The sequence below is a fragment of the Monodon monoceros genome, unplaced genomic scaffold (assembly GCF_005190385.1).
Source record: "Monodon monoceros isolate NGI ecotype Baffin Bay Population unplaced genomic scaffold, NGI_Narwhal_1 Super_Scaffold_14, whole genome shotgun sequence".
Classification (NCBI taxonomy): Eukaryota; Metazoa; Chordata; class Mammalia; order Artiodactyla; family Monodontidae; genus Monodon; species Monodon monoceros.
In genome coordinates, this window is record NW_021703770.1 from 74,719,409 (window position 1) to 74,747,050 (window position 27,642).

The window sequence follows — 27,642 nt, forward strand, 5'->3', positions numbered from 1 at the left end:
TGTAAATAACTGTCAAAGTTCTTCAGCACTGCGTTCAGATAAATATAATTGTTTTGTCAAAACAGTTTTGACTTAATTCACTTAGCTCAAAAGCTTTTCTTATTAGTACGATTAGAAAAACCAGGTATATTATATAATATGAAAGAAATCTAATAAATTATGTATTTTCCTGAAGATGGCAAATGACAGTACCAATTGTTTCCACATAAAAGTAAATGCAATCAAGATTATCTTCTATTAACGTAATAGATAAAATGAAAGAAACCTACGACTCGGCTTTGCGAGTGTTTCTCCATCTTACCTGCTGGTTTACAGGGAAGTTTCTGTTGATTTTTCTAATCTGTAATAATAAATAAACAATAAAAGTGAGAACACAAGATCCCCCAAATTTTATGAGAATCTATTTCTAGTGAGTTTATGTAAACTGATACTTACGTTGACTTACTAAAATCATTGCATATCTAACACGAATTACGAACTTTTTTAATATTTTGACTATCAAAATTATCCCAAATTTCATATAGAAACATTTTGGAAAGATTTCCATCTAATAATTTTCTCTTTATGAGAAATGAAAAGCCTATGTTTCCATAAAATGTTAAGTGAGAATCTGCTGAGAATAAGGAGTACCTTTGCCGTGCGGCACGTGGGATCTTAGTTCCCCAACCAGGGATCGAACCTGTACCCCCTGCAGTGGAAGCACAGAGTCTCAACCACTGGACCGCCAGGGAAGGCCCTAGAGTAACTTTTTATAATTTATTTTTTCACTTTGAAATCATATTATACTCTATCTGTTTTAACACTTAAGAGAACAGAAGAAATGGAATATTCAAACACTAAAGGATAATGTACACGTACCGAAATAGTTTTAGTCAGGACCTCAAATAAAATAAACATTTACTTTAAGACAATTTATCGGCATGTCATAAGAATTTAAAATAAGTCTTCAGAGAAAGAGTTTCCTCTGTATTAAGTCATGTAAACAAACTTTAAAAGCCAAATGAAAATGAGTATCAGATTTAGACAAATGACCTTATGATACAAAAAATCTTTGTTCAACAGAATTTTTACTAATTAGAACCAATTATTATCTTTCATTGGTTTTCTAGAGAAGCTTAAATGATGCTCCCTGTGTGATATACTCTTACATCAGACTAAATACAGACTGTTTTCACTTAGAATATGTTTTGTTGAATTATTTTGGTCTTCCTTTTTTAGTTTTATTTCCCTTTGTCTTACTGATAAACGTGAATTAAGAGGAAATTTGATGAACATGAGGCACAAAGTTGGAGGCACGAATGGCTCATGTACGAGAACAGACTTACTGGCAGGATATATGTCACTTAAAATGTGAAAGAAAATAAAATTTGAGCATAGGTGTGTGATCTCTGCAGGGTCATGCACAAATATCATATCCTTCTAACATTGCTACCATCATTTCCAAGTAGTTTTCGCTCTGGTGAGGAATCAGTGCAGGAAATCTCTAGAACTATCGGTGCCTTCAGCTAAAATCAGGATAGTCTGGAGATGGGTAGAGAAGAGCAGACCCCTAAGCATGTTTCACCACCAGTCAACAAATTCATATTGAATACTTTGTGGAACTGTGCTTTTACTAGCTTTTAAGGACCACCAGTCAACAAATTCATATTGAATACTTTGTGGAACTGTGCTTTTACTAGCTTTTAAGGACCACCAGTCAACGAATTCATATTGAATACTTTGTGGAACTGTGCTTTTACTAGCTTTTAAGGATTGCTATAAAATCCTACCAGCATTTTACGTGGACCACTGTCTTAGGGTGAGTACTATCTAGCTTTGTATGTTTTAGCTCCCCTAACATGTAATTTTAGTTCTATGAATGACATAAAATGTATGACTGAAGTTAAATAAATGACACTCCTTTGCACAGTATTTACTTAAAATGGCATTCAATGAAAACTGTTTTTCAAGATCAAGCCTCTGCCATCAAATTTGCTTAAATGGGATCCTCCAGATTAGTTCAAGAAAATAATATATAGTGCTCCGATTTCTATTTTTTTCTGAATCATACTGGAACATCTCCTTCTAAATAGAAAATCACAGTACCTAAATGAACTAGACAGATATTTTCTGATTTATAGCACAAACACATGCGCACATACCACATTGGTAACATACAGCTCTAGGTTTTTTGGGTGGGAACAATGTGGCTAATCTGGGTTCATAGAGTCCAACCAGAGAATATGTTGAACAATTTAAAATTGAGATTAAAAACGGTAACCTGAACAAAATTCTTCATTAAAATGGGTGAAAGGATCAAAAGAAAACAAATGAATTCTTTTAAGTTATCACAGTGTGAACAAGAAAGAAAGAAAGTTGAGGTTTCTTTACAACCCTTGCTTAGAGGTAGCAAGGTAGAGATGTCAAGCGGTGCACCGCTATAAATGGTCTTTTTCTGATTTTTCCCTTCTATCACTTAGCATTATCTAATACTGTTTATTTTATTTTAACTTATTTTTGTATTATGATTCCCCAGAAAACAAGAGCACGAGGTCATAGATTTCTGTCTGTTTCATTAAATACATCACTTCTAGCACCTAGACGTCGGCCTGGGTCTTAATAGGGGCAAAATCAATATTTGTTGAACAAGTGAAGAGACAGAATATCTCAGAACAGAGTCAAACTCTTGTATTTGACCTCTAGCTTAGTCTTGAATGCAAGTTACTTCTAAAAAAAAATCTAAATTCCTAGCTTTGAATGTCTATAGTAATTGTAATGGCTTCGATACCTAGAGTTTATACCATAATGGGAAGGAAAAGAATGCTAATGATTTAAAAGCAAGTTCTCACCTCAGAGGAAGACTAGTTCCTCGGTGGACACAAAAATACAGAGGGGGGGGGCGAGGGATCTGGGCTCCTGCAACTTGTCGCCTTAGGTCAAGTCTTGAGGGACTGGACACAGGAAAACACAGTCTGGGGGTCCCAGTGGAGAGAGCTCTGGACTCTTCCCCCGGTGCTCATGGAATCCCCACGTCAAAGGTGGTTTCCAAACGACGGGAGAGCTGAAGGCAGAGGATGTGTTTCCATGTGCAGGAGAGGCTCCGAGATGTCTCCTGCCTGCGAGGCTGGTGAGAAAATCCTAGCAACGCTGGAGGACTAGACGCAGCTTCCTGAGCTGTGAGCTGGAGACGCCAGTGGGACCACACACGTCAGAGCATCAGAGACCACGGTGACGCTTGGCCACCCGGGAGGAACGTCTCCGCAGGGAGTTTACGGGGATGTGGTCTCCGCAGGGTGGGGGGGGCGGGGTCCCCTCTGTACAGAACTCGGGGTATAGCCTGGCTCTGGCTTGGCTCTCACCAACCCCCCACCCCCTGCCCACCTGCTGGCTCCCTCTCTCCCACCCTCCCTCGCTCCCTCTGTCTCCCTCGCACTTTTTCACCTGGCAAGAGTCTTCTTTCTTTTTTTGTATGTTTACCTGAGGTGCACAGAGGACTGCATAACCAAGAACCAGGTATGCCATGAAAACCCAAGCAGAAGTGGCTGGTGACCTTCTCTTGGGCCCTGTGTGTGGGTCCAGCTGTGTTTGCCCTGCCCTTGCTGCAGGACCCTTGACGGCAGAAGGTCTTTTCCACCTCATCGCCCCTCTGTGCCCACGTGACCGACCAGCACTGTCAGTCACAGCCGGCTGTCCCGTGGGGTGTGTCCTGTGCTGGCCCCACCTCCTCCAAAGCCCCGCCCTGAATCACAGCGGGTGGGCGGGGGGGAGAGGGGAGGGGGCCTCTGTTCCTTCTGCTGCCACCCTTGCCTGGGGCCCCTGGGATGCCCGCCTTTCTGACCCGGAAATCTACAACTGGCTCAGAGATCCTGATTCTTCTTAACTAGCATCTGATTTCATCCTCTTTCTTAGTATCATCTCAGAGCTTTGTAATTGATTGAAAGAACCCCATTTACCCACTTTGCTAATGATTTCCACGTGAGTAAAATCAACAGAAATGCAAAAATAATGGCCATCATTAGATTAATACATATTTTGGACTAAAGGGAACAGTTGGTACTGAGACCTGACATATTCTTGCTATGCCAAAATATAACACAGTGTTCTACTTTTATCAGAAATTCAATTCTGGAAATTTAATTGTTATGACAAATCTCAGTATGTAAATTTGACATTTACTTTAACTTTCAGAGACAGTGAGAACTAAACACAAAGACATATTTGTGAACCAGACATGATTTATAGAAACACATCTATGGGATGGCTATGCTAAGAAGAAAAATAATTTAATCTTACAAAGATATGCAAAATCTTTTCTAAAAATGTAATCCCAAAGTAATAAAAATAATGGTAAAGTAAATGTAATAAGTAAAAGAAAAAATAATGCTTTTTTACATCATATAGAATCAGCATTTATATCAAATTAACAAATACCATGGTTAAAAATTAAACATATAAAATCCATTTAACAAGAGACTATGAGAATTACCCTTATCATTAATGTGTAACAGTGACATTAAAAATTATAGCCAAGATAATATGTAAAAACAGAATGTAAAAGTATTAGAAAGAACAGCTTTGCATGGCATTAATGGAAGATAGTCTACTTTATAAATACCCAAGACTATTGGATTAAAAATGACTTAGTGATTTCAAGGTGTCTGAATATGAAATATGTTTATCCAAATCAACAATCTTCCTAAATGTGAAAAAAATAGAGAAATAAAACAAAATGCTTTTTAATCAACCTAATAAAAATAAAATTCATAACAATCAACCTAATATGAAATTATAGATCCATTGCTGAATGTCAACTTTCTTCCAAATTAAAATATTATTTGGTGGTGCTATTCTAAGTGTGACTATTTTTAGACCTTTATGGGCCCATCAAGAATAAAAGGTCAAATACACCCAAAGGTGCTTAAGGTTAATCTCAGGGGGCTATTGAATGCATTACAGAATTACAATCATTAAAACAGGGTTTTACCCTGCCAAACTAATTGTGACAATGACTTCTGATAGAAACTTAAACATTGAATCTAAAATATATATTACTGAGTTAATGATAAAGATTGTATTTTAAATTTGAATAGAGAACAAAGCTGGAAAATGTGGTTAATTACTTGAAAACGATGTATCACCCACAAGCTCCCAGTGCAACTCATACTTAATGCACACGTATTTAAGACGGGATGGGGTGGCCTGAGGCACATCAACCATCCTACTGAGGGCCACGGAAATGGAGAGATAAGCCTAGTGAAAGCACTTTGTTTAAAGACTTCTGAGAGCTCCCGCTGTAACTAGGGTGAGCATGGCTTAGATTCTGGAGATGAGATGACGAGCTGACAGCTCAGGGCCACTAGGCAGGCTTGGGGACAGACGCCCAGACGGAGAGCATGTGGACACACAGAGGAGCAGAGCATGTATTTTCTCCTGGGTTTACAGGGGCAACACGTGAGATCTATGAGGCTTCAAATGCAACACTGCTTTTCACCTCAAGACGGTTGCTGGAGTCTGAATCTGAACAGGACAAAAGGCTAAAAAAATTAATCTGAGAACCTCTGAAAACAGACCAGAGTTTTGTAAATTTGTGCTGAGAAAGAAGCCAGGAGAAGTCAGAGCCTGGGGGTAGATGTGTTCGGGAATAGACATGCTCTCAGCCCCCAGGCCTGGAGCGGGCGGGGAGGGTGGGCTGCACCTTTGGGGCAGAAGAAACAGAAGCAGAGCCTTACAGAAAGTTCAGCCCCGCCTGATTTAGCTGGATTAAGACATCAATCTTAGTTTATGAGACTAAAGAATGTGTAGAATCTTTGATTCTTTTCCTAGACACCTATATTAAGATATAATAAGCAATCTTTTACAAATTAATATGCCAGAAAATTCATAGGGCACTATTACATTAATGATATGTTTTAAATGATGTGTATGTCAAATAATAATCCATTCATTATTTATGATTTAAACAAATAGCAAAATACCTATTAGTCCATTCAATGTAGCTAGGAAAATGCCCATGATTAAATGTTAACTCAACAAAGGATAATATACCATCTACACAAGAGGATGGTAATTTTATTTTATATATGTCAACAAAAGTACACATTTTAATGTACATGTAACATATACACTAATAAGAACACTAGCAATAAATATACCATTATTATTGTAATAAATTTTCATTTTTATTCTCTTCTGAACTTTAATAAATACCTAAAGTCTAAAATTATTATGAAAGCACATATTTTAAGATATATTTTTACCAACTCTGTTACGTCAAATGGCAAATAGGGTATAGTGTTTGATTTTCTAGGAAACAACATGCCCAGTAGATATAAAAATCAAGTAATATAGATATACTCTTGCAGGAAGAGAAGTTTGAATAATTTTTTAAGGGAAAGAACCCATTAAAAACCCAACGTGAGAAGAATCTTCACATTTGGATGAAATGGAATAGAAAAGACAGTTCTTTTTCAAGCTCTTACAATTTATTACTGAGAAGAGTACTTTTGGCATACCATCTACGTACTTTTGTAGATGTTAAATAATATTAAGAAAAAGATGTATGTTGTTTTATCAAACATTTTCACCATTTATTTTGCCTTCCTACTTTATTCTATTACATTAGTGATTTTTTTTTCTTATGGGAATCTTTGGTATTAATGAAGTCTTACTTAAAGAAACAAATATTTTAAAACTCTATTATATGCAATAGTATATTCTTATATTATCGAAAGGTTAATTTAAATCCAGTAGCTTTTTCATTAGAGAATCTTCATTAGAACTTAAATTTAAAATTAAATTTAAAATTTGCGACTCCCCTTAAAAAACTTGAAAGACACATATAAAGGCATTGAATACTCACATTACAAGTGTTTTTCAGATTATACTTCTTACACTCAAACTGAAAATAAAATGATAATTCTACTACTTTATAATTTACCCAACATCAAAAGTGAACATCTGCTTAAATATTATGAACTGTATTTTTTTTTTTTTTTTTTTTTTTTTTTTTTTGCTGTACGCGGGCCTCTCACTGCTGTGGCCTCTCCCGTTGCGGAGCACAGGCTCCGGACGCGCAGGCTCAGCGGCCATGGCTCACGGGCCCAGCTGCTCCGCGGCATGTGGGATCTTCCCGGACCAGGGCACGAACCCGTGTCCCCTGCATCGGCAGGCGGACCCTCAACCACTGCGCCACCAGGGAAGCCCTATGAACTGTATTTTAAGGAATAATATTCACTTTGAATGCTGGGGGGAATGATGATATGTGTCCCTCTTTTTCTTTGAAAACCTTTAATTGAATGTTAATGATGGAAACCCCTTAAAGGAAGTCTAGTTATTGCAGGTCTGTTAAACTGAGAATAATTACACAACTGGTTTTAATAAAGATCTGTTTTGATTTAATTTATTAAAAATAAAATTTGGAGTAATAGGAGCATCCATTTGTTTTAAATATCACTCTTATTTTTTAATTCCTTAATTTTGTATATTCAATTTTAGCATCACCAGTTGTATCCAGAAACCAAAGCGGTAATGTTGTCTTTTGACATTCTCTTTAGACAAAAAGAAAAATACATAGGATATTCAAATATTCTTTTAAAATGTTTTCCTCTTCCTACATTAAACGTCTTTAAGGATTATTTTCCAATTAAATGTTTAAAGATAAGTGACGAGGGGCTTCCCTGGTGGCACAGTGGTTGAGAGTCCGCCTGCCGATGCAGGGGACACGGGTTTGTGCCCCGGTCTGGGAAGATCCCACATGCCGCGGAGCGGCTGGGCGCGTGAGCCATGGCCGCTGAGCCTGCGCGTCCAGAGCCTGTGCTCCGCAACGGGAGAGGCCACGACAGTGAGAGGCCCGCGTACCGCAAAAACAAACAAAACAAAACAAAAAAAGATAAGTGACGAGCTTACATTTAAAAAATTGTATCCTAATTCTATTACTCTTTCACTTTTTCAACCTCATGTACACGTCAATTTTGATGAGTGATGTGCTCTCAGGATGGGTGCTGCAGGACCCTGCTCACAAGGTATATTTTCCCATGAAAATTAATTTTAAAGATTTATCCAAAGAAATAATTCTTACGGAAACAAGAAATGGTCCCCCAATTTCCTTAGAGATTTGTGGCCAATGTTAGTTAGCAGATGTGTAAGGACCCGGAGAGATCTTTATTCCGTAGATATAAGTCCTCCCGATGACACATGATGTTAGTGTGGGTGCATCACGGCGATATATCTGTTCTGCAGCTGTTGGTAAAACTGCCTTCACCAGGAAAGGGACGAATCAAAAATGATTTCTGCCTCAGGAGCCCACATTTCAGCTCAATTTTTTCATCCATTTTTCTCAGACTATGGATTCTACACCCTGGCCACCTTGGTTATTCCCCAGGCCCATGGGTACAATGTAATTGCCTGCCTTGTTGCTTTTAAAAACCTGTCTATTAAGAGTCCATCAGGATGACCACCCAGTGTTATACCCAAGTGAACTTTCTTATTTTTTCTAGTACAAGAACTTTTCAATTTTACCTGTTGCCATCCTTACGATTAGCATGTATATGGTATATATCATACATAGTATATATAATACACACACACACACACACACACACACACACACACACACACACACACAATCTTACTGTGAATTAGAAGCCTAAAAGCTAAAAGCAGGTTGCAGCCATTTATAAATGTCTAGTTCTTTGCTCAGAGCTAACTTATTCTTCCATGAATTCACTGAACTCCAGAAATGACTGTATGTCAGACGTGAAGGGATGCCAAGGGTACCAGATCCCTGTCCTCAGGAGCCCTCTGGTAGAGTTGGCAAAACAAGCATGTCTTTGGCATGAGTGTTAGAGCAGGTCACACAATGCCTGTGCACATGTGAGCAGCAGGGACCCTGGCCGGAGGCGGGGTGTGCAGGCAGCAGGGACCCTGGCTGGACGTGGGGTGCGCAGGCAGCGGGGACCCTGGGTTGCAGGCAGTGATGGGATGTGTTTTATCTGCCGGTATTGGTCACAGGTGGAGAGAATAGGTCCATCATTGCCCAATTATTAGTCAGGTTTCCTAAGGAGGGGAACGTGCAGTGTTCACAGTAAGAATCCAGCCTGGGTCCTCAGGGGAGGACTGCAGCTGCCTCTGCTCCTCGGGTCTGGCTCTTAAGCTCAGTTTCCGAAGACGGCAGTTCTAAGAAACGTTCCATGGAGCCACTGCAAACTCCCAGTGATTTCTCGCGTGACATCCTGGGGCCTTTCACCTGCGTACTTAGTGCTCTTCTCTTCCACACGACGTCCGCTCCTGGGCGGAATGTGGACCTCTCGGTGCCCTTGGTCTCACCTCCCGAGAAACAGAGCCCGAAGAGGGTGTACAGTCCTCAGGAGGCCAGAGTCACAGGTGAAGGGAAGGGAGGCCGGCAGCAGAAAGCAGGCCTCGGCTGGCGAGCGGTCTGTGTGCCCGAGCTGCCCAGGGCTTCTCATCAAACGCCGTCAGTCGTTCACCAGGCGTGACCCGCCTTCAGAGCCTCGTGCAGTCACTGCGTTTCCAGATGGTTCATCCGGTGAGCAAGGGCGAGTCCTCTGTTAGCCTGCTTCCTTCTGCCACCCGACTTGCACTGGACAAGGTATGCCCGGGGGAAGAATTACCCCACGTTCCCGTGGAGCTTCCGTCGGCCTGGGGGCAGCTGTGGGCCCAGGACGGTCAGCTCCTGTCACTATGATTACGACCAAGGCCACGCTGAAGTCCAGGCCTGGGCACGGGTGGCAGAGGGGTGGGTGTGTTGGGGCAAGGGCCCCTGTGCGGTGCCTGTGGCTTTGAGGCCCCTGGAACATTAGGGGCTGGGAATGCTCCAAAGGGGAGGCAGGGGCGGGGCCAGGCGGGTAGAGCCCAACCGGACCAGGGCTGGCAGGGAAGCTGTCAGTAAAGCTGCCTGTTTGCTTACGACCGTGCTTTACAGTTAACATCAAGGCAGTTCTGGATTGAGCAAGTAAACATCAGCTAATGTTCTCCAGTATCAAGAATTCTACAAGAACTTTAACTGTTGGTGAGTAGTTTTCTAAGAGACAAAGTAGGCTGGCTAGTTCACATATGCACACAACAGAATGCCCAGCTTGCCCGGCCTTTCTTCTGACTTGATCTACTGACTCTGCCATTGTCTGATTCCACCCTCTGTAACCCATTTCTGGGTGACATCTGCACGTGTGAAGTTTGCACTTTGGTGTGTGAGGAGAAGCAATGCAGAAAGCAACACCCTACACTAAAGTGCATCTGAGGACTCAGAAAAATCCGCAGCTACAAAAAGGAAGAAAACGTCTCCTTAAGTGACACCCATGCCTGTCAGACCACACGCGGCAACCTCTGATCACAGACTTCAGTTCCTTTTCGGTACATCTCCTTTCTGCTAGGCTTTATTTTGTCATGACTTTCAATTCACCTACAAGCTTTGTCGAGTCTTTTTAATGTGGCAGACACGATAGAAGTTTCTTCTTTAGCTTTCCACAACCAACGATATTATGGGAAAAAATTCCCTTTTCTCAACTTGCAAGTGTTTGCCATCTAAAATAGCAGAACTCTGTGGATTAAATATGACTCCCAAGTAATGGGTTTTGCTCCTGCAGGTAAATGGGTAAAATATAGGAAGATGGCTGAAGTACATCCTGCAGGAACTCAAATGACTGATGAAATTTGTGTGTGTGTGTGTGTGTGTGTGTGTGTGTGTGTGTGTGTGAATCCTGAAGGACTGTGATCAATCCACAAAAAGCACAGGGGTGTTGGTTGTTCATGCATTATTTTTAGAATTAATATGTTTTTAGTATTAAGCAGTGTAGTAGACATTGTTGGTTATCTGACTCAGAAGCCATTCACAATCTTCTTTTCTTGGTTCTCCCACTACAAACACTAGAAAAGGCAGAGACTAGCCCCCCCACTCTCCAGCCACCCACCCCTCAGAATCGTCATGGGGCTGAGTTCAGGAGGAGAAGTGAGCATTATTAGTCCACTAAAGGGTTTCTGGGAAATTTTCTCTTATCTTGATGAAAGAGGAGAGATGTAGCTGGCGCTGCTTATCCTTCTTCCCTTTCTTTCCTGTTCTGAACACTGAAGTGATGTTTGGAACTGTTGCAGCCCTTATGTGTGTAGGCAGAGGATGGGTTCTGGGTGGATGGTGGTTTCCAGCAGATGCCACCATCCACAATTCTTTTCATTTGGGGAAAAACCCAACTCTTTACTCTATCAGTATTTAGGCTTTCTCTAGTTTGTCATTGAAAGCATTCTCAATTGATACAAACATTTGGGGGAAAGAGTCTATTCTCTTTCACATAATAAAATATGAATTATGTATTTTGAAAATCTCATATATGCAATCATTCTTATTTAAGATCACAGTAATTTTCACTGAACCACTAAGAATAGAAGCATTGGGACTTCCCTGGTGGTCCAGTGGTAAAGAATCAGCTTGCAATGCAGGTGACATGGGTTCGATCCCTGGTCGGGGAACTAAGATCCCAAGTGCCTTAGGGCAACTAAGCCCGCGTGCACGCGCCACAATTACTGAGCTCATTCGCCTCAACTAGAGCCTGCGTGCCACAAACTACAGAGCCCACGCACCCTGGAGCCTGTGCGCCACAACTAGAGAGAGAAAACCCGCATGCCACAACTAGAGAGATGCCCGCGCAGCACAATGAAGATCCCGCGCGCCACCACAAGTAGCCTGCATGCCGCAACTAAGACCCCACACAGCCAAAAATAAATAAAATAAATAAACAATAAATAAATCTTTTAAAAAAGAATAGAGGCATATTACATATACATATATATCTGTCTGCGCATGCGCACGCACGCGCACATGCACACACACACACACACACACACACACACACACACAAGTGATACATTTCAAGCAGCATACTCCATTCCAATAAAGGAAATGCATGCATAGGATATATATGGAAGAATTTAGACTGGAAGAGATCCCTTTATGTTAGTAGGTAACCTTAGTAGAAATGTTGCATGAGATTCTCTCTGCTCATTCAGGATTGATTTTAGTGCTGGAGCGGTAAAGAGTGGCTGGAAAGGTTAGATTCATGAAATGCTGGCTGAAAGAGAGCTTTGTCTTCTATCGTCTTCCCTCTGTCTCTTTTAAAGATGAGGGAACTGAGGGGTAGATCTGTGGCTGCCAGAAATATAGCTGCTCAATGGTCTAGTCACTACTAGACATTTAACTCATCTTGTCCCGTTTTATCAGCATTGTTATCCAAACAACCGTCTTTGAGAAGATGGAGAATCTCAAATGACAACTGGACAAAACAAAGATGTGCCACCTCACATACGATAAGCAAATCGATACGGCCATTTATTGGTGGTTTATGGATTAAATCATTTAATTTAGAGTGCAGCTGGAGAGAAGAAAAAGTGCAAATGTTTCAGCATCATTTAAGGGCCAGGATGTCTAAAGCACTTTTTCATTTAACCCTCACGGTGGCTGGAGCTAATGGTGCCCGCTGACGAAGGGGACCACGAAGCCCAGTCCCAGAGCTGGTGAGTAGAGACCAAGGCTCCACACCGAGTCCCTGACACTGCAGCCATGCTTTCCCCATGGCAGCCATGCCTCTGCAAAAGCATCATCTTAGATTCCCTTTGATCAAACAGGAGCGTGTTCGGAGCTATGCTTCCATCTTCCTTCACTTTCTTCTTGCCCTTTATCCCTCCCCCTTTCTGTGGTATTTGAAGGCTCCCAGCCCTGCCCGGCCCACCGAGGCATTGAGGCACACAGACCCTTCCCACTCCAAAGACAGTCCCTGTTCAGGTGGCTTTAGCTCAGCAATTATGATGACTTTTCTTGTGATATTATTACAAATGAGTTATTTTGAAAGGGTCTAGGGATTCAAATAATATTGTAGGCTGCTTTGCACATGGACAACCTAATAATACAAATATTAGGTTGTTTTCTCTTATATGCAAGTGCATTTCATGGTTATTCCGAAAAAGTTAAATGTGAAAGAGTAAAAGTATGATTTTCAGATTAAACCATGAGATTTAGATTAAGTGAAAAAAATTCAATGGATTTATTTTGAAGACAAATAGGTGCTATATTCGTTTTCTATTATTGAAATAATAAATTTCCACAAACAGTGCTTTAAAAGAAACACTAATCCGTGATCCTGCAGTTCTGTAGGTCAGCAGCCTCAGTGGGCCTCTCTGGGATGAGATCAGGGTGAGGGCAGGATGGTCTCTGCCCCGGGCGGCAGTGTCCCCTCGTCGTAGGCAGCTTCTCCTGGCCTCCTGCCCTCTTGAGGTCCTGGTCCCTCCCCGTCCCCAGAGCCAGCAGTGGCAGCCCTCCCCTCCCCATGCTGCCGTCTCCCTAGTCCTCTCTTTTTCCTACTTCTTCCACTTCTAAAGACTCTAGTGACTACACTGGACCCTCCCGGATAATCCAGGCTGATATCTCCAGGGCAATCTGGTTTGGGCAGGAGTGCCCACCCAAGATTCAGTCTCTGCTGATCTGGTGGTGTCATCATATTGGAATCGCCGAAAAGGACAAGAGGTTTCAGGCTGACAAAAACCCCCACGAAACCCAAGGCAAAAAAACAACGCAATTATATTTGCTGTCTGAAAACTTTTTTCTAGATCATTGAATATAAAGGTTAAAAATATTCTGACAAAACTATTTTGATTTTGTTTTACCATTATCCAAGGTGGCACCAAACTAAACAATGGAAGATGACGCTTCAGAGAGACTCGCCTTAGAGCCGTGCTTGCGCAGAAGCCCACTCACTTTACTTATACTACTCCCTTACCCCGTGGAAGGAGAGAGGTGGCAGGAGCCATGGGTTAGGGGGCTGGGTCCCAGCTAAAGCCTAAACCAGCTCCCGTACTTGAATAGATTTGTGAAGGTTAAGATTCATGGGTTGTAGCAAACAGTACTTGCTTCAAGTTAATACTCTAAATTCTGGGGATCTCCAGAGGAACCAGAGGGAGAAGCGCTGTGAAGATATCTAGATAGATGCATATATAGATAGATATACAGACATAGATAGATGGATGATGTATGTAGATACAGATAATAGATATTTTAGTGCTCATGTGCTAAATATCTATTTAACTAATGTAGATGTTTCAATGTTTGCGAATGGAACCTTAGGCGTCAATACTGTTGAGCTGATACATTGGACTAAAACTCTCAGGACAGTGATTTTCTTTAAACGCTGCACAGTGTTTATGACGGGTGTGCAGTGGCCCATTCTTAGAACACCAAGTGGCTGATGCAAGGCTATGTATGTACTGCAGAAATTCACTGAGGCCGAGGAACCGGCCAGGAGCTCCGTGAATCACTACTTACGTTGTGCTTCGTGAGGCTGGAAATATTGGTCGCTACGGCGTGCAGCCACTCGCCACAGTCCTCAGCAGAGAGGCACTGGATGATCCCGCTGCAGACCCCGTCCACGGCGATGACTTGAAAAGCGTTCTGCCTGTGGAGGTGTCAGAACAAATTAGATCAGAACATCGTCTCATTTGTCTGTTTGCGACTTGAAACAGTTATGTCTTCAAAAGCTCTTCTTTCAAACAACATAAATGCAGCTTCAAATTCATATTTGCTTACTTCCCTTTAAAAAAAATCTGTTTTTAAATGGAACACTACAGAGGAACCCAGACAACACACAACTTTGAATGACTACAAGGCATCTTGAGATTCAGGTACATTTGGAGAATCTTTGAGATGCATATCTAAGACCTTTGAGCGGGATTCTTTCTCCAGTGTGCCATAAACGTATACATCGATGTTTATCCATTATTTTGGGCACCATCAACTCCTCTTGACATTTTTCAATGCATTCCTGACGTACAGTGGAAAGATCACACAGAAACCACACGCACAGATACCGAGCATCATGTACAATCTTTTGCTGTCATGAGCTGAAGCGCTCTGTCAGCTGTTAAGCCAGTTGTTCCTCATCTTCTCTAAGTTGGTTTCGGACGAGAGGTTCGTAGTTCTTCTCCACGTCTAAATACTCATGCTTGAAATTTATGTGGATGTTCGCATTTCAATAACAACTAGACTCTCCTTAAAACGCCACGGCCACCCTAAATATCTCTATGGTCTTCTACTGAGTTTCTGTTGTCGTTAGAGACCATTCAGTGATGCCGTCCTAAATGGTCTACAAAAGTGCTGTTGAGTTTAAAGCAGCTTCCTACAGCTTTCATTATTTACTTTTACCTTCCTGTTGCAAGTTCTTGCATGTTTCAATACAAGCTTAATGGAGAGGAATGGATAAAAATCCCCAAATGAATGGGAAGTAGCCAAATGCCTCTGTGGTGCAACACAACAAAGTGTGCTCTGTTGTGCACTTTAGAAAATGCACAAACTATCTTTAAATCCCAGCTATTTCTGAAGCAATAGAAAAATTGTGTAGTTCAGTATTCAAAATGCTAGGTAAATACTGTACATTTATATATTGTTCTCCAATTAAATTGCTTTTTTGTCTCTTCTGAATTTTGTAAGTAGGAGTTTGCGGATATTACACATGATTTCATTTCTGCAAACAAAGACACCCCAAGCGGCATTTCTGTGGCCCAACTTCATCAGGAGGCCTGTGTCACTCTCCTGTCCCATAAGACTGGTCCGGATTTCAGAACCGGACACGTGGCAGAGACTTTCACACCTACGGCTCTCTGCATCCACATTATTAATGTTTTCAGAGAAACTTGTTCCGATAGCCTTGACCAGCACTTTCAAATGATTACAGGGAAGTGTTCAAAAATTCTTTTTTGTTTGCTCTTAAAAATACATGAAAAGCCTGAGAGGGGACAACTGTTGTCTGTCTCTTTGAACTAATGTTTTCTTGAATTTGTGACAAGAAAAAATATGCACAGCACAAAAAGAATACTGCAACTTCACGTGACTTTCTTAACTTTAATTTTGATATTCAAGAGTGAGTAAGACATTTTAAAGATGCAGAGAGAAGCTCAACTACCCATGGAAGAGGAGAACTAAGTTGAGTTAGTAACGTACATTTCTCTCTGCTCCCCGACTATCATAACCATTGCTTCATGCACCACAAACTACAGCATGTCTTGAACACACCTGTACTCTCTGCTTTAAATGAATCGTGGCAGCTGGATATTTTTAGCTGATTAGGGTTAACGCACTTAGAGGAAATCTGCAGTCTATGTAACCACACGTGCTACACAGTCTCCACATGGAATAATTCTAAAGGACTAACCTTATATAAACCTGGGCTTATACACTAATACGTATCAATTTTTACATTCTGTTTCCACTTTTCAGGTTGATTTGTTGGAAACCCTTTCATGAATGTAAGTGAAGTATTTGAACAGTTTATTTGCTTACATACAACCTCTTACAAAACAAATTGGTCGTCAAGATTATAGCCTGGCTCCTATTTCTGCCTCTGCTATTGAATAAATAAGAATATTGGCAAATTACTCCACTTAGTTGCATCTCAATTTCCCCTAACAGAAAATGAGAAAAATATACTTCACGGATTAACTGGAGGGACCCCAATACTTTCACTAATCACTGGAGCTCCCTGAATGACATTAATGTGTGGTCTTGATGCAATATTTGAGAGAGTTTTGCAAGAATGTGTCACCCAGCACTTAGCAAGAACTGCAGTGCTGTGGCCGTATTTGCAGCTTTTAGAAAATGTAATTCTTTGAGTCAAGATAATCGTAAAAAAAAAAAAAAAATTATTTGTTTTATCTTATTTGATCATATAGTCTCTGAAATCAATAAACTACATTAGCCATTAAGTTAGTCTTGTAGTAACTGGGAAACATTAAACTTTAACAATATTTGCAGTAGTCTTGAGGATTCCTAGACTCAATTATGATTCTTTGCACACACACACACACACACACACACAGATACAAACACACACACACGGGCTGAAAAAAGCAGTGACATGATTACAGTTGGAAAATCTGAACTTCTGAGCGCAGATTGTCCACCTTCTGCTCAGAATCATTTTTTCTATTTTTCTAAGGATTCTTGATCACAACTCTGGCAGCAAAAGTTATTCTCAAATGTTGCTGAATTTCAGAGTAGTTTTATTCATTTAAAATACACACTTAGTCATTCTTTGTATGAAAAATAGACTGCTCACTAAAAATAGTCACAAATACTTTTCAACATAATATGCGTTTACATGAAAACACATACATGTCTTATGACTACAACTGAGTTATTCATGTTTGATTCACTGTGCATCGTATGCCACATGAAGGCACATGTCGGAGATGCTGAATTTGTGAGGAGTGAGTCGGAGAAGGCATCTCAAGTGGGAGAAGTGAGAGCTGTAGAGCCTCAACTACACAGGTTTGGAGCGGCTAGATGGCCTTGTCCGGAAAGGGAGTGGGGACATCATGGGGAAGCAGGCAGGCTTGGAGGAGGGTGTGAACACCCCGGAAGGAGCTGAGAGCCCACGGGACCCACGGCTGAGCCTCCCTGGAGGCCTCCCACGATCAGATTTGCGTGGAGTGGGCGGTCCTGTCACACCATGTAGGGTAGCTGGCAGCTACGCGATGACGTGGGACTAAAATACACATGTGTTAGTGAGAGTGAAAATAAAACAGTGAGCTCATGGGATTTATATAGGCGTTAGAAAGTCTGCGGGTCAGTGATTGCTTCCTTTCACAGAATATGAGGGAGCAGCTAGACTCCACATTGCTCCTGGGTTTTGGATCCAACTGGATGAATGGCTTAGACGCGGCAGAGGAGAGAAAGTGCACATTTTGGATGGGAGGTAGTTACTCCGGGACCAAATAGCAGCGTGAAGGCGTGAGAGGTTGTGAGAAACAGGGGCTGTTTGGCTCGTTGCCATGTGCGTCTGGGGCAGCGGTGAGTCATGAAGGTGGCAGTAAAGCACAGCTTGATCGATGAGAGCTTTGCAAACCACGTGGCGGCATTTCCAACTAATCCCGAGTCAGGCAGGGCCGTGGGAACACTGGCTCTTTGGAGTGGAAGGATCATATTGTATTTTATGATACAAATATGTTCTCTCTGTGCTGAATAAGAACGTGGAAAAATGTGAATGAAGGCAGGAGAGAAGCAAGGAGGGTGTCCCAGTACTCAGGAGGAACATAAGAAAGATTGCCCTGTGAGAGTGGTTCTCTGTGTGCAGGACAACACTGACTCAAGCAGTATTTGAAAAACGGGCCATTATTCTTGATCTGGTTATTAACAATTTGGGGAGATGATTAAGGAAAGGAAAAACTAAAACAACCAAGCAAACAAACAAACAAAAAAACCCGCTCGGGTTAATGATTCCAGCAAAGTGATCTGTTTCTCACTGAGTTCAGATCGTTTCTGCTCGTGATGCTACCTTGGGGCACCATCTCATCACAGCTTTTATGGTTCAGGCTCAAAACCTGAACTGTTTGGTGAGGTTGTACAGAAGCTCTTCCAAACCATGTTGTTACCTATTTTCCAAAGCTGAAGTTCACCAATCCGACACAAGCCCTGAACTTTTATTCAACAGAGGCTTTTCCCCACTGTTCTCTTTGTCTGCAATGCCCTTCTGTCCTGCTTCAGTTAAAATCTGTAAGGTATTGCAGGTACCTTGATTTTATGCAACTCTCCGACCTCTAATTTCTCTCTGTGTAAAATGAAGATGGCAGCATTGGTCCTGCGTACCTCACATTTTAAAGACTTTTGTAATGAGAAGTTTTAGGTTTATAGCAACATTGAGGGCAAAGTATAGAGATTTCCCATAGACTTCCTGCCACACACACACACACACACACCCTCTCTGTTACCAACATCTCCCACAAGAGAGTTGCACTTTTGTTATAATTAATGAGCCTACATCGACACGTCACATCGCCCAAGGTCCATAGTTTAGATTAGGGTTTACTCATGGTGTCCCACATTTTATGGGTTTGGGCAAATATGTAATGACATATATCTATTATTATAACATAATCCAGAGTATTTTCACTCCCCCAAGTATCTCTGCTCTGCCTCTTCGTCTCTCTCCACCTCCCAACCACTGGCAACCACTGATGTTTTTACTGTCTCCATAGTTTCACCTTTTCCAGAAGGTCATATAGTTGGAAGCAGTGTGTAGGATTTTCAGATTGGCTTCTTTCACTTAGTGACATGCATCTGTGGTTCTCCCATGTCTTTTCATGGCTCAGTAGTTCATTTATTTTTAGGGCTGAATAATATTCTACTATCTGGGTGTACATAGTTTATTTATCCATCCCCCTACTGAAGGACATCTTACTTCCAAACATATACAAGGGAACACTGCATGGCTCATAGAGTAGGTGAAATCAACTAGAATCTTAATGTTATTTAGTTGAATATATTTTTTAAATCATCAATTGTTCCAGCTCCACATAGAGCGAAGTCCTGGTGGACCTGCTGGCCTGTCTGTGAAGATGGAGGAAAGTCCATCCGTTCAGCGACTCCCAGTACATCTGCACAGCACCACCTGTGACAGAGCGATGGAAGAGCAAAGGCAATGGTGCACCCAATGGGGCCGCTGTGTCTCCTCCTTCCCCTTGGCCACTAAGCACGAGCAGGAGACGCCTTAAGTTTTCTATCCCTTCCCCCATCACACTACGGGTGACGTATCCTTACATACTGTTTCCCTTACTTTACCATCACTATCCTTCTCATAACAAACATTTTTTTCTATCCAATTCACTCCAATAATTACTCTAGCCAAAGTTACCTTCAGCTTAATCTGTTTCTCAGTCTATCCAGTATTTCTATTCTGTAGTTAATACCATCAACCACTTTCTTCTCCTTAATAACCTTCCCATTCTGATTCCCTGACACTGCAATGTTCTGTCATATTTTGATACTTCAAAACTGAAATGAGACATATACTTCTAAATCATTACTATACGATGAACATAAACTGTCTCACCACTGATAAAACAGTGTGATGTTCTAATTCAGGCTACATAATAGTATATGACAGTAACACGACTTTGTTGCCATCAAATACGAGACGCATCACATCATCAGAGTTAAAATTATGGGCCTTGGCCAAACCAACCAGCACATAATATCCTAGGTTTCGAACCAAGCTCCACAATTTTGTATATCTGTCATCTTGGGCCAATAATTTATCTTTTCTTTTTCATCCCCTGCTTCAGCTGCCACTGGACTGTGAGCTCCTTCACAGAAAGAAGCAAACACAACACCTCCTACGTAGACATTAAATCAGTACTTACTGAGCGAATGCGGGAACAAGCTGGAGTGCTGTGCAATCCACTCAGAACAGTGCTGTGTTTATAACTGCTTATTACTGTCGTATTTACTGAGTGAAATTAATTCAATTGCTAAAAGCTGTTGATGTGTTGAGGTGCCATAAAAGTAAAAATGTAAGAAGTCATCTGGATTCATACAATTTCCTTTTTCTCATAAATTGCTTTAGCTAACCGTTTTTTTTTTAGCTAACCATTTTTAAATCATGTAAACTACATAAATTTTTTAAAGTAAAAACAAAACAAAACAAGTATACACATTAAAAATACCATTAACAGAAATATTTCAAAAGTTCTTAAAGCAGAAGAAAAATAGAAACAAAAGAAAAAAAATAAAGAGAAACAGAAAGATTAAAGTTAGGATAGGAATAATAGCTGAAAATAATAAAATTTTAAGATACATATATAATTCAAATCTATCTATCTATCTATATATATATATGCCCAAAGACAAGAAAGAAATAAAGGAATTAGCTAAAGTGTTCTAAGTTTCTAGAATTTTCTGAAAGAGGCAAAATTAATAAATTGCACTAAACACTAATAAATCATGTATAGATGGTGCTATGGTCTGAGTGTTGATGCCCCACCTCCTATTCATGTTTCGAAATCCTAGTGAGCAACGAGATGGTATTGAGAGGTGGGGCTTTGGGGAGATGCTAGAGCCATGGTGGGGGCAAGTCCTCATGAACTGGGGTTAGTGATTTATAGAAGACCTTCCAGAGAGATCCCTGACCCTTCCACCAAGTGAGGACAGAGTGAGATATGAACCAAGAAGGGTTGGGGGGGGGGGCTTCACCAAAGGACTAGAACATGATCTAGGTGCCTTAATCTAGGACTTCCGCATCCAGAACTGTGAGAGACAAATTTCTGTTGTTTGTTGCTGTTATTATCTGCTGTATTTTGTTATAGCAGCCTGGAAGGACAAAGACATACGGTGTAACGTTTAGGCAATAACTAAAACAAAGTAAAAGAATGCATATATAACAATATAATAGAGGGAATATTAAAAAATAAAAATTTAATTATTTCAGAAAGTAAGAAAAAAGTTAAAGAAAATAGAATACAGAAACTAGTACCTTGAGACAAAGGACTTTCTTCTTGAATATACATAAAACTCTCAAATCTCAAAAGTAAAAAAATAAATATAAATATATAAGCAAAGCCGATTACAAAATGGCCAAAAGACAAAGAGACATTTCACCAAATAGGATTTCATGTGATAAATAAGCACATGAAAAGATGCTGAACATCACTAGGATATGCAAATTCAGGTCACAGTGATATATCATACCTATATCTTATACCTGTAAGAATGGTAAAGTAAAAGACAGCAACAACTCCCAATTCTGGCAAAGATGTAGAGAAACTGGGTGGCTCATATCCTGCTGGTGGGAATGCAAAACTGTACAGCTACCTACAAAACAATGTGTCTGTTTCTCAATAAACTAAACATGCTGTTGTCACACAACCAAGTACTCGAATTCTTGAACATTTACCTGAAGTAATGAAAACGCACATTCCCACAAAAATCTATACAAAACGTTCATTGCATCTTTATTTAGAATTAACTGGAACAACCCAGATGTCCTTTAAGGGATGAATTTTTAAAATGTGATACATCCATACTATCAGAATACTATCAGAAATAAAAAGGGATAAACAACTGAAAAATGCAACTACTAGGAAGAACTACCAAAGAATTATGCTGAGTGAGAAAATTCAATCCAATACAGTTACATAATGTAGGATTCCATTTATATAATGTTCTTAAAATGGCAAGATAATTAGAGGTGAAGAACAGAGTAGTGAGTTGTCATGTGGTGGGGAAGAAGGATGCTGGCATGGTTATAGACAGGCAACAGGAGGGTTCTTGTGGTGATGGAACTCTTCCACCTTGTGCTTGGGTAGGTGGATATGAGAACATGAGCATGTGATATAATTCTACAGAACTAAACATACAGACACACACATACACACACACATACACACACTCTGACACACTCAGGCATGTGAAATCTGCATGAATGAGTGGTGGATTTTGTCAATGTCAGTTTCCTAAATGGGGTGTTGTACTATAATTTTGCAAGATGTTACCATTTGGGAAAATGGGCAAAAAAAATGTAATCTCTCTCTATTATTTCTACGACTGCATATGAATCTATAATTATCTCAAAACAAAAATTTTAATTATAAAAAACAAGAACTAGAGTGTTGAATAGAAAGCAAATACTAAGATGGCAGATATAATCTCTGATATACCAGTGATTATGTTAAAAGCAACTAGACTAGGGCTTCCCTGGTGGCGCAGTGGTTGAGAGTCCGCCTGCCGATGCAGGGGACACGGGTTCGTGCCCCGGTCCGGGAAAATCCCACATGACACGGAGCGGCTGGGCCCGTGAGCCATGGCCGCTGAGCCTGCGCGTCCGGAGCCTGTGCTCCGCAACGGGAGAGGCCACGACAGTGAGAGGCCCACGTACTGCAAAAAAAAAAAAAAGCAACTAGACTAAATAATCCAATTAAAGGACTAAGATCATTACTTTGAATTTAAAAAAAAAGAAAAAAAGTATATGCGACACAGAAGAGACACATATTACAGCACAGGGCTAAAAAGAGTTGAAAGAAATGGATAAAAGAATATACAGTGTAGATACCTGATGTAATTCTTGAAGGTAAGGAAAAATTCCAGAGATATAGGACATTTCATAATGATAAAAGGGTCATCATCAGGAAATTGTAAAAAATCTAAATCTGTTTGTATCCGATAATATAGAATTAAATATATAAAGCAAATAATGACACACTTAAAAGGAGAAACACACAAAGCCACAATCATACTGGGAGACTAATGCGTTTCTCTCAATATCTGAGACAATAAACAGACAAAAACATCATTAATGATACAGAGGATCAGAATCCCTAATGAACAAATACAACCTAGTTGAAATACATAGACATCGAACTAAGGAAAATAACACTGCACATTCTTTTTTTTTTTTTGCGGTTCGCGGGCCTCTCTCTGTTGCGGCCTCTCCCGTTGCGGAGCACAGGCTCCGGACGCGCAGGCTCAGCGGCCATGGCTCACGTGCCCAGCCGCTCCACGGCATGTGGGATCTTCCCGGACCGGGGCACGAACCCGTGTCCCCTGCATCGGCAGGCGGACTCTCAACCACTGTGCCACCAGGGAAGCCCGACATTGCACATTCTTTGAAGTGCATATGGGACACCTGTCAAAATTATTTATATACTAGGTGAAATCAAGTCTCAACAGATATCAAAGGGCTGAAACCATTCAGCATGAAATCATACGAGAAAGCAATAACAAAAGAGAATTTAAAAAATCTCAAACTATTTTGAAATTTTGCAATACACTTGTAAATAGCCCGTGGGTCAAAGAAGTAATTGTAACAAAAATTAGGGAACACTATTAAATACATAATAAAAATATCTGACTATCAGTACCGGTGAGCCTCCAATTCCGGGCAACGGAGAGCAGCCCACCCCTCCCAAGGGCTCCCTAATACAACTAAAGGACCTTCACCGTGACCCGAGGGCCAGCACAGGCAGCTCCTGAAAGGAGGAAGGGTAGGGCGATTGCCGGGGGCCGTGAGGCTGAGAGGTGACTGGGCGTCAGTCTCCTGAACTTCCCTGTCGCCTCCCGTGTATCCTAGGCAGGGTGCTCCGGGGTCTCCATCCAGGATGACCAAGAGCAAGACAAGAAAGTGCTTCCAGGAGCGTCTGTCCTCGTAGTGCAAAGGCTAGCAAAGCAGCGGGCTAGAAGCATTCCACCTTTTTGGCGGCCTGCCCTAATCTGGCCCAACGTCAGTGGCACCGCCACCCTTCCCCCCCCAGGGTTCCAGCAGGCAGAGCAGCAGCTGGTCTTGCCCTGTCCTCCCGTCCCTGCCTGCTGGTGTTCAAGGCGTCGAGCGGCAAGCTGCCCTGCCCATCCCCACCCGCGTGAACCAAGCAGTGCTCTGAGCCCCCGCCCCGTCCCGGTAGCGTGAGGTCCAGCGGGGAGCTGAGGCTCCCTACCCGCCTGCAGCCATTAGACTGAGTGAGGCGGCCCGAGATGGAGCTGCTCAGCCCTCTGCCCCCTTCCCATGCTGACCGCTCTGGCCCAGCAGGACCTCAGGCTCCAACCCACCCGTCATCCCCCAGGTGGGGTGAGGTGGTGGGGTGAGGTGGTGGGGTGAGGTGAGGTGGTGGGAGCCGGCCGACTGCCCTCAGCCCCCGCTCCCTCCGCCGCCCTCCGTCAGCCGAGCTCCGTGGAGAGCTGAGCATTCAGCGCTGCCCGGCAGCGGTGAAGCGGTGGCCGCTGGTCCCTGCCGCCCACCCTCCCTGGTGGCAGCAGAGCCGAGCCAGCCACTGAGCTGACCCCCGACTCAGAGGCAACGGGGTGATGGAGCTGGTACCTGACCGTCACCAGGGCTCGGTCAGCAGGGCTGAGAACTGAGCCAAACCTAAGCCTCGAGCACCTGCAGTGAGGTGTGTTTTACTACATTACGCTATTCTTCTGCGGGTCTTCCTACTTTTAGAAACCTGAAGGTAAGACCCGTAAGGCATGTCAGGTTACAAGTCTCACTCCAGGTCTCAAATGCAATCAACAGACGAGCAGAGGCCGCTGACATGACTCACCGACTCAGGTCTGTCCCGGGCACGTACTGGGAGAACCGGGAATGCAGCAGAGGGATCAGCCTGAGGTCACACCACCGCTTTTCCCACCTCAGGCCCGGGGACGCGGGCCACGAAGAGCAGGACAGCGTGTCCTGAAAAGACAACAAACGTTCAGCAGTGCTGTTGTGTTTCTGTGTTTTCAGTGTTGATGTCACACCCTTGTCATCTGAGGGGTATTTTACCCTTAGATAATCAGAAGACATTTATAGAAAACCACAGGAAATCCCTGTTCACTGGCAATAAAGGTATATTTGTTAATTTTGCTGTTAATGGAATTCTATAAGAAAGGGAGGAGGGAATCACTGAGATTAAGAATTGTAGTGAAAACATGAAAAATGGGCAGAGGAGAAGGAAGAAGAAATAAAGTAGCGACGACTGAATTCATTCAAGAATGAGAAAGATGGAGCAGAACTGTAATTACAGTGAACTAGTAGGTGACAAAAATCCAGTCAGTTCAATTAGCAAATATTTTCTATCTGCTAAGCACTAAACGTTGTTATAAGGGCTTGAGATTCATCACTTACTTAAAAGCATTTGTGAGTAGAATGAATATTCCCATAAAACAGCCCTCAAACACTCAGGAAATCTTTGTCCATTGTTTTAATTTCATGTTTATGTCAATAAAATGTCTGTATTTTCTTATATTGTTTCAATGTTAAGACAACTACTACTGGTTTAAAATTACATATATTTTAAGTTTCATAAAAAGCTTAAGTTTTTTTCCTTATGTATACAAAAGACACATCTTTGAATAACATTTGAGTTTTTCAGCGGATGTTGTGTATATTCGTTCTCTCATCAGGAAATTAAGGCACTCAGATCTTGCCATCTTCTGAAGATCCCGCATTTTAAGTATTAACTATTGTGTGACAGTTATTTCTCTGGTAACAAAAGTAAAAGAGAAGGGCAGTGAAGTACACCCAGATGGGGCTGGTTTATACTTGTAGAGATAACCTTTGATGTTGCCAAGGGTTCCTCTTTCAGAGCAAAAAACAAACAAATGAAAACGACGTGGAGGCCTGTGGGACTCAGCTGAGATTACTGCTGTGCAGTGCTGCACGGTGAGGGCCACGGAGACCTGCAGATGTCCACAGGAGGACTCTGGAGTAAAATGCCACAGTGAGCTCAAGAATTTCCAATGGACAGTGAACCACACAAGTCAGAGGAAGCTCCACGTCACATACATCCTAATACATGGAACAGAAAGGTAAAATTCTACATAAAGTGAGCTCTGCTTCTCTTCATGTTTGTGAGCACAGGGGAAATTGTTAGTCTCACATTTAACCAGAGGGAATCATTTTGTCTTTAGAATGTGTACATGTTTTGAAGGGTGAAATACAAGGAGTTTCAAAATATTTATAAAAGAAAAAGAAACCTGTTTACTCCAAAGTACAGGTGGAAAATAATAATGGACACTTTATAAAACAAACATGCCAAATTTATCAATTATTAAATACATGTATAGTTTAATATTCCTCACATTTTATACAATGTGTAGGTTAGATTTTCTCCCTTTATATTGATTCCCTGGTGTGCATGAAGATTGCTAAGCAATCCTAATATATGGCAAATTATATAGCTACTTTTAGCTAAATAATTTCAAAAGAAAAATGATAAAAATTATGTCAAATTATTTAGAACATGAAATTACATATAATATGCAATGTTATAAAATGATTGTATGATTTTACACGTGACCTCTCCAAGTCGTCTCTAGAGCTTACAAAGGGCTTAATACAGACCTGAGAGGGGAAAATATAACAGACCTACTTATTTTTCTCCTCCCTGAATTATCCTAATTCTCAAAAAATAAAGCAGCCGAGGATTTCAATTATATCAGAGAAACCGGGTCCTGGACCAGCTTGTGCAAACTCTAACTACATATATTTTTCTTGGGTGCCCTCCTCATTAATGGGGACTGTGCCCTGGGCCTCTTACTGTGTTGTTGGGATGATAGTTGAGGTGTAAGCCACTGTCGCAGAGGGGAGAGGAGGTGCCACTGCTCTGGTCACTCGGTGCACCTGCGGGAAGAGTCACAGCATCGTTGGTTAGAAGCCCACTTGTTCTACATGGACACCTTCTACACTGCGTACTTCAGTATACTCAGTGGTATCAGGTAAGCCAGGTAGTAAAATAAATCTGTATTTCACTTATATCAAAGCCAGAGTTTTGCAAGTAAACAAAAATAAAAATTAAAACCTAAAGTGGCCCCAAAAGAGACCTGCAAATATTTTTCTTTTCTTTTCTGTTTATTTATTTTTAACAACTTTATTGGAGTATAATTGCTTTACAATGTGTGTGTTAGTTTCTGCTTTATAACAAAGTGAATCAGCTATACGTACACATATAGCCCCATATCCCTTCCCTCTTGCGTCTCCCTCCCACCCTCCGTATCCCACCCCTCTAGGTGGTCACAAAGCACTGAGCTGATCTCCCTGTGCTATGCGGCTGCTTCCCACTAGCTATCTGTTTTTCGTTTGGTAGTGTATCTATGTCCATGCCATTCTCTCACTTCGTCCCAGCTTATCCCTCCCCCACCCCGTGTCCTCAAGTCCATTCTCTACGTCTAAATATTTATCTTTGATTTCATAAATATTAAGGTTTTATTAAGGGAAATATGCAACCATATAAAAAATACTATTTCATTTTATTATCCAAAGTGTCCTATTCTTATGAATCATACTCAGAATGGTGCAAGGCTTTGTTTGGCTACACAATTCTATTTAATATCATGTCTTATCTACTAGCAAATCCCATGTTTATTTACCATAA

At 41.5% G+C, this 27,642-nt stretch overlaps 1 protein-coding gene across 1 annotated transcript in view; it reads right to left on the reverse strand.

Annotated features, from left to right (window-relative positions):
- Window positions 1–27,642, reverse strand: part of SNTG1 (syntrophin gamma 1) — a 327,320-nt gene that overhangs the window by 91,669 nt on the left and 208,009 nt on the right. Inside the window, exons 9-12 of the mRNA XM_029222453.1 lie at window positions 26,809–26,891; window positions 24,832–24,962; window positions 14,300–14,429; window positions 302–340 (exon numbers count right to left, since the gene is read on the reverse strand). Coding sequence (XP_029078286.1) covers window positions 302–340; window positions 14,300–14,429; window positions 24,832–24,962; window positions 26,809–26,891 — 383 coding nt within the window. The remainder of the gene's footprint in view (window positions 1–301; window positions 341–14,299; window positions 14,430–24,831; window positions 24,963–26,808; window positions 26,892–27,642) is intronic.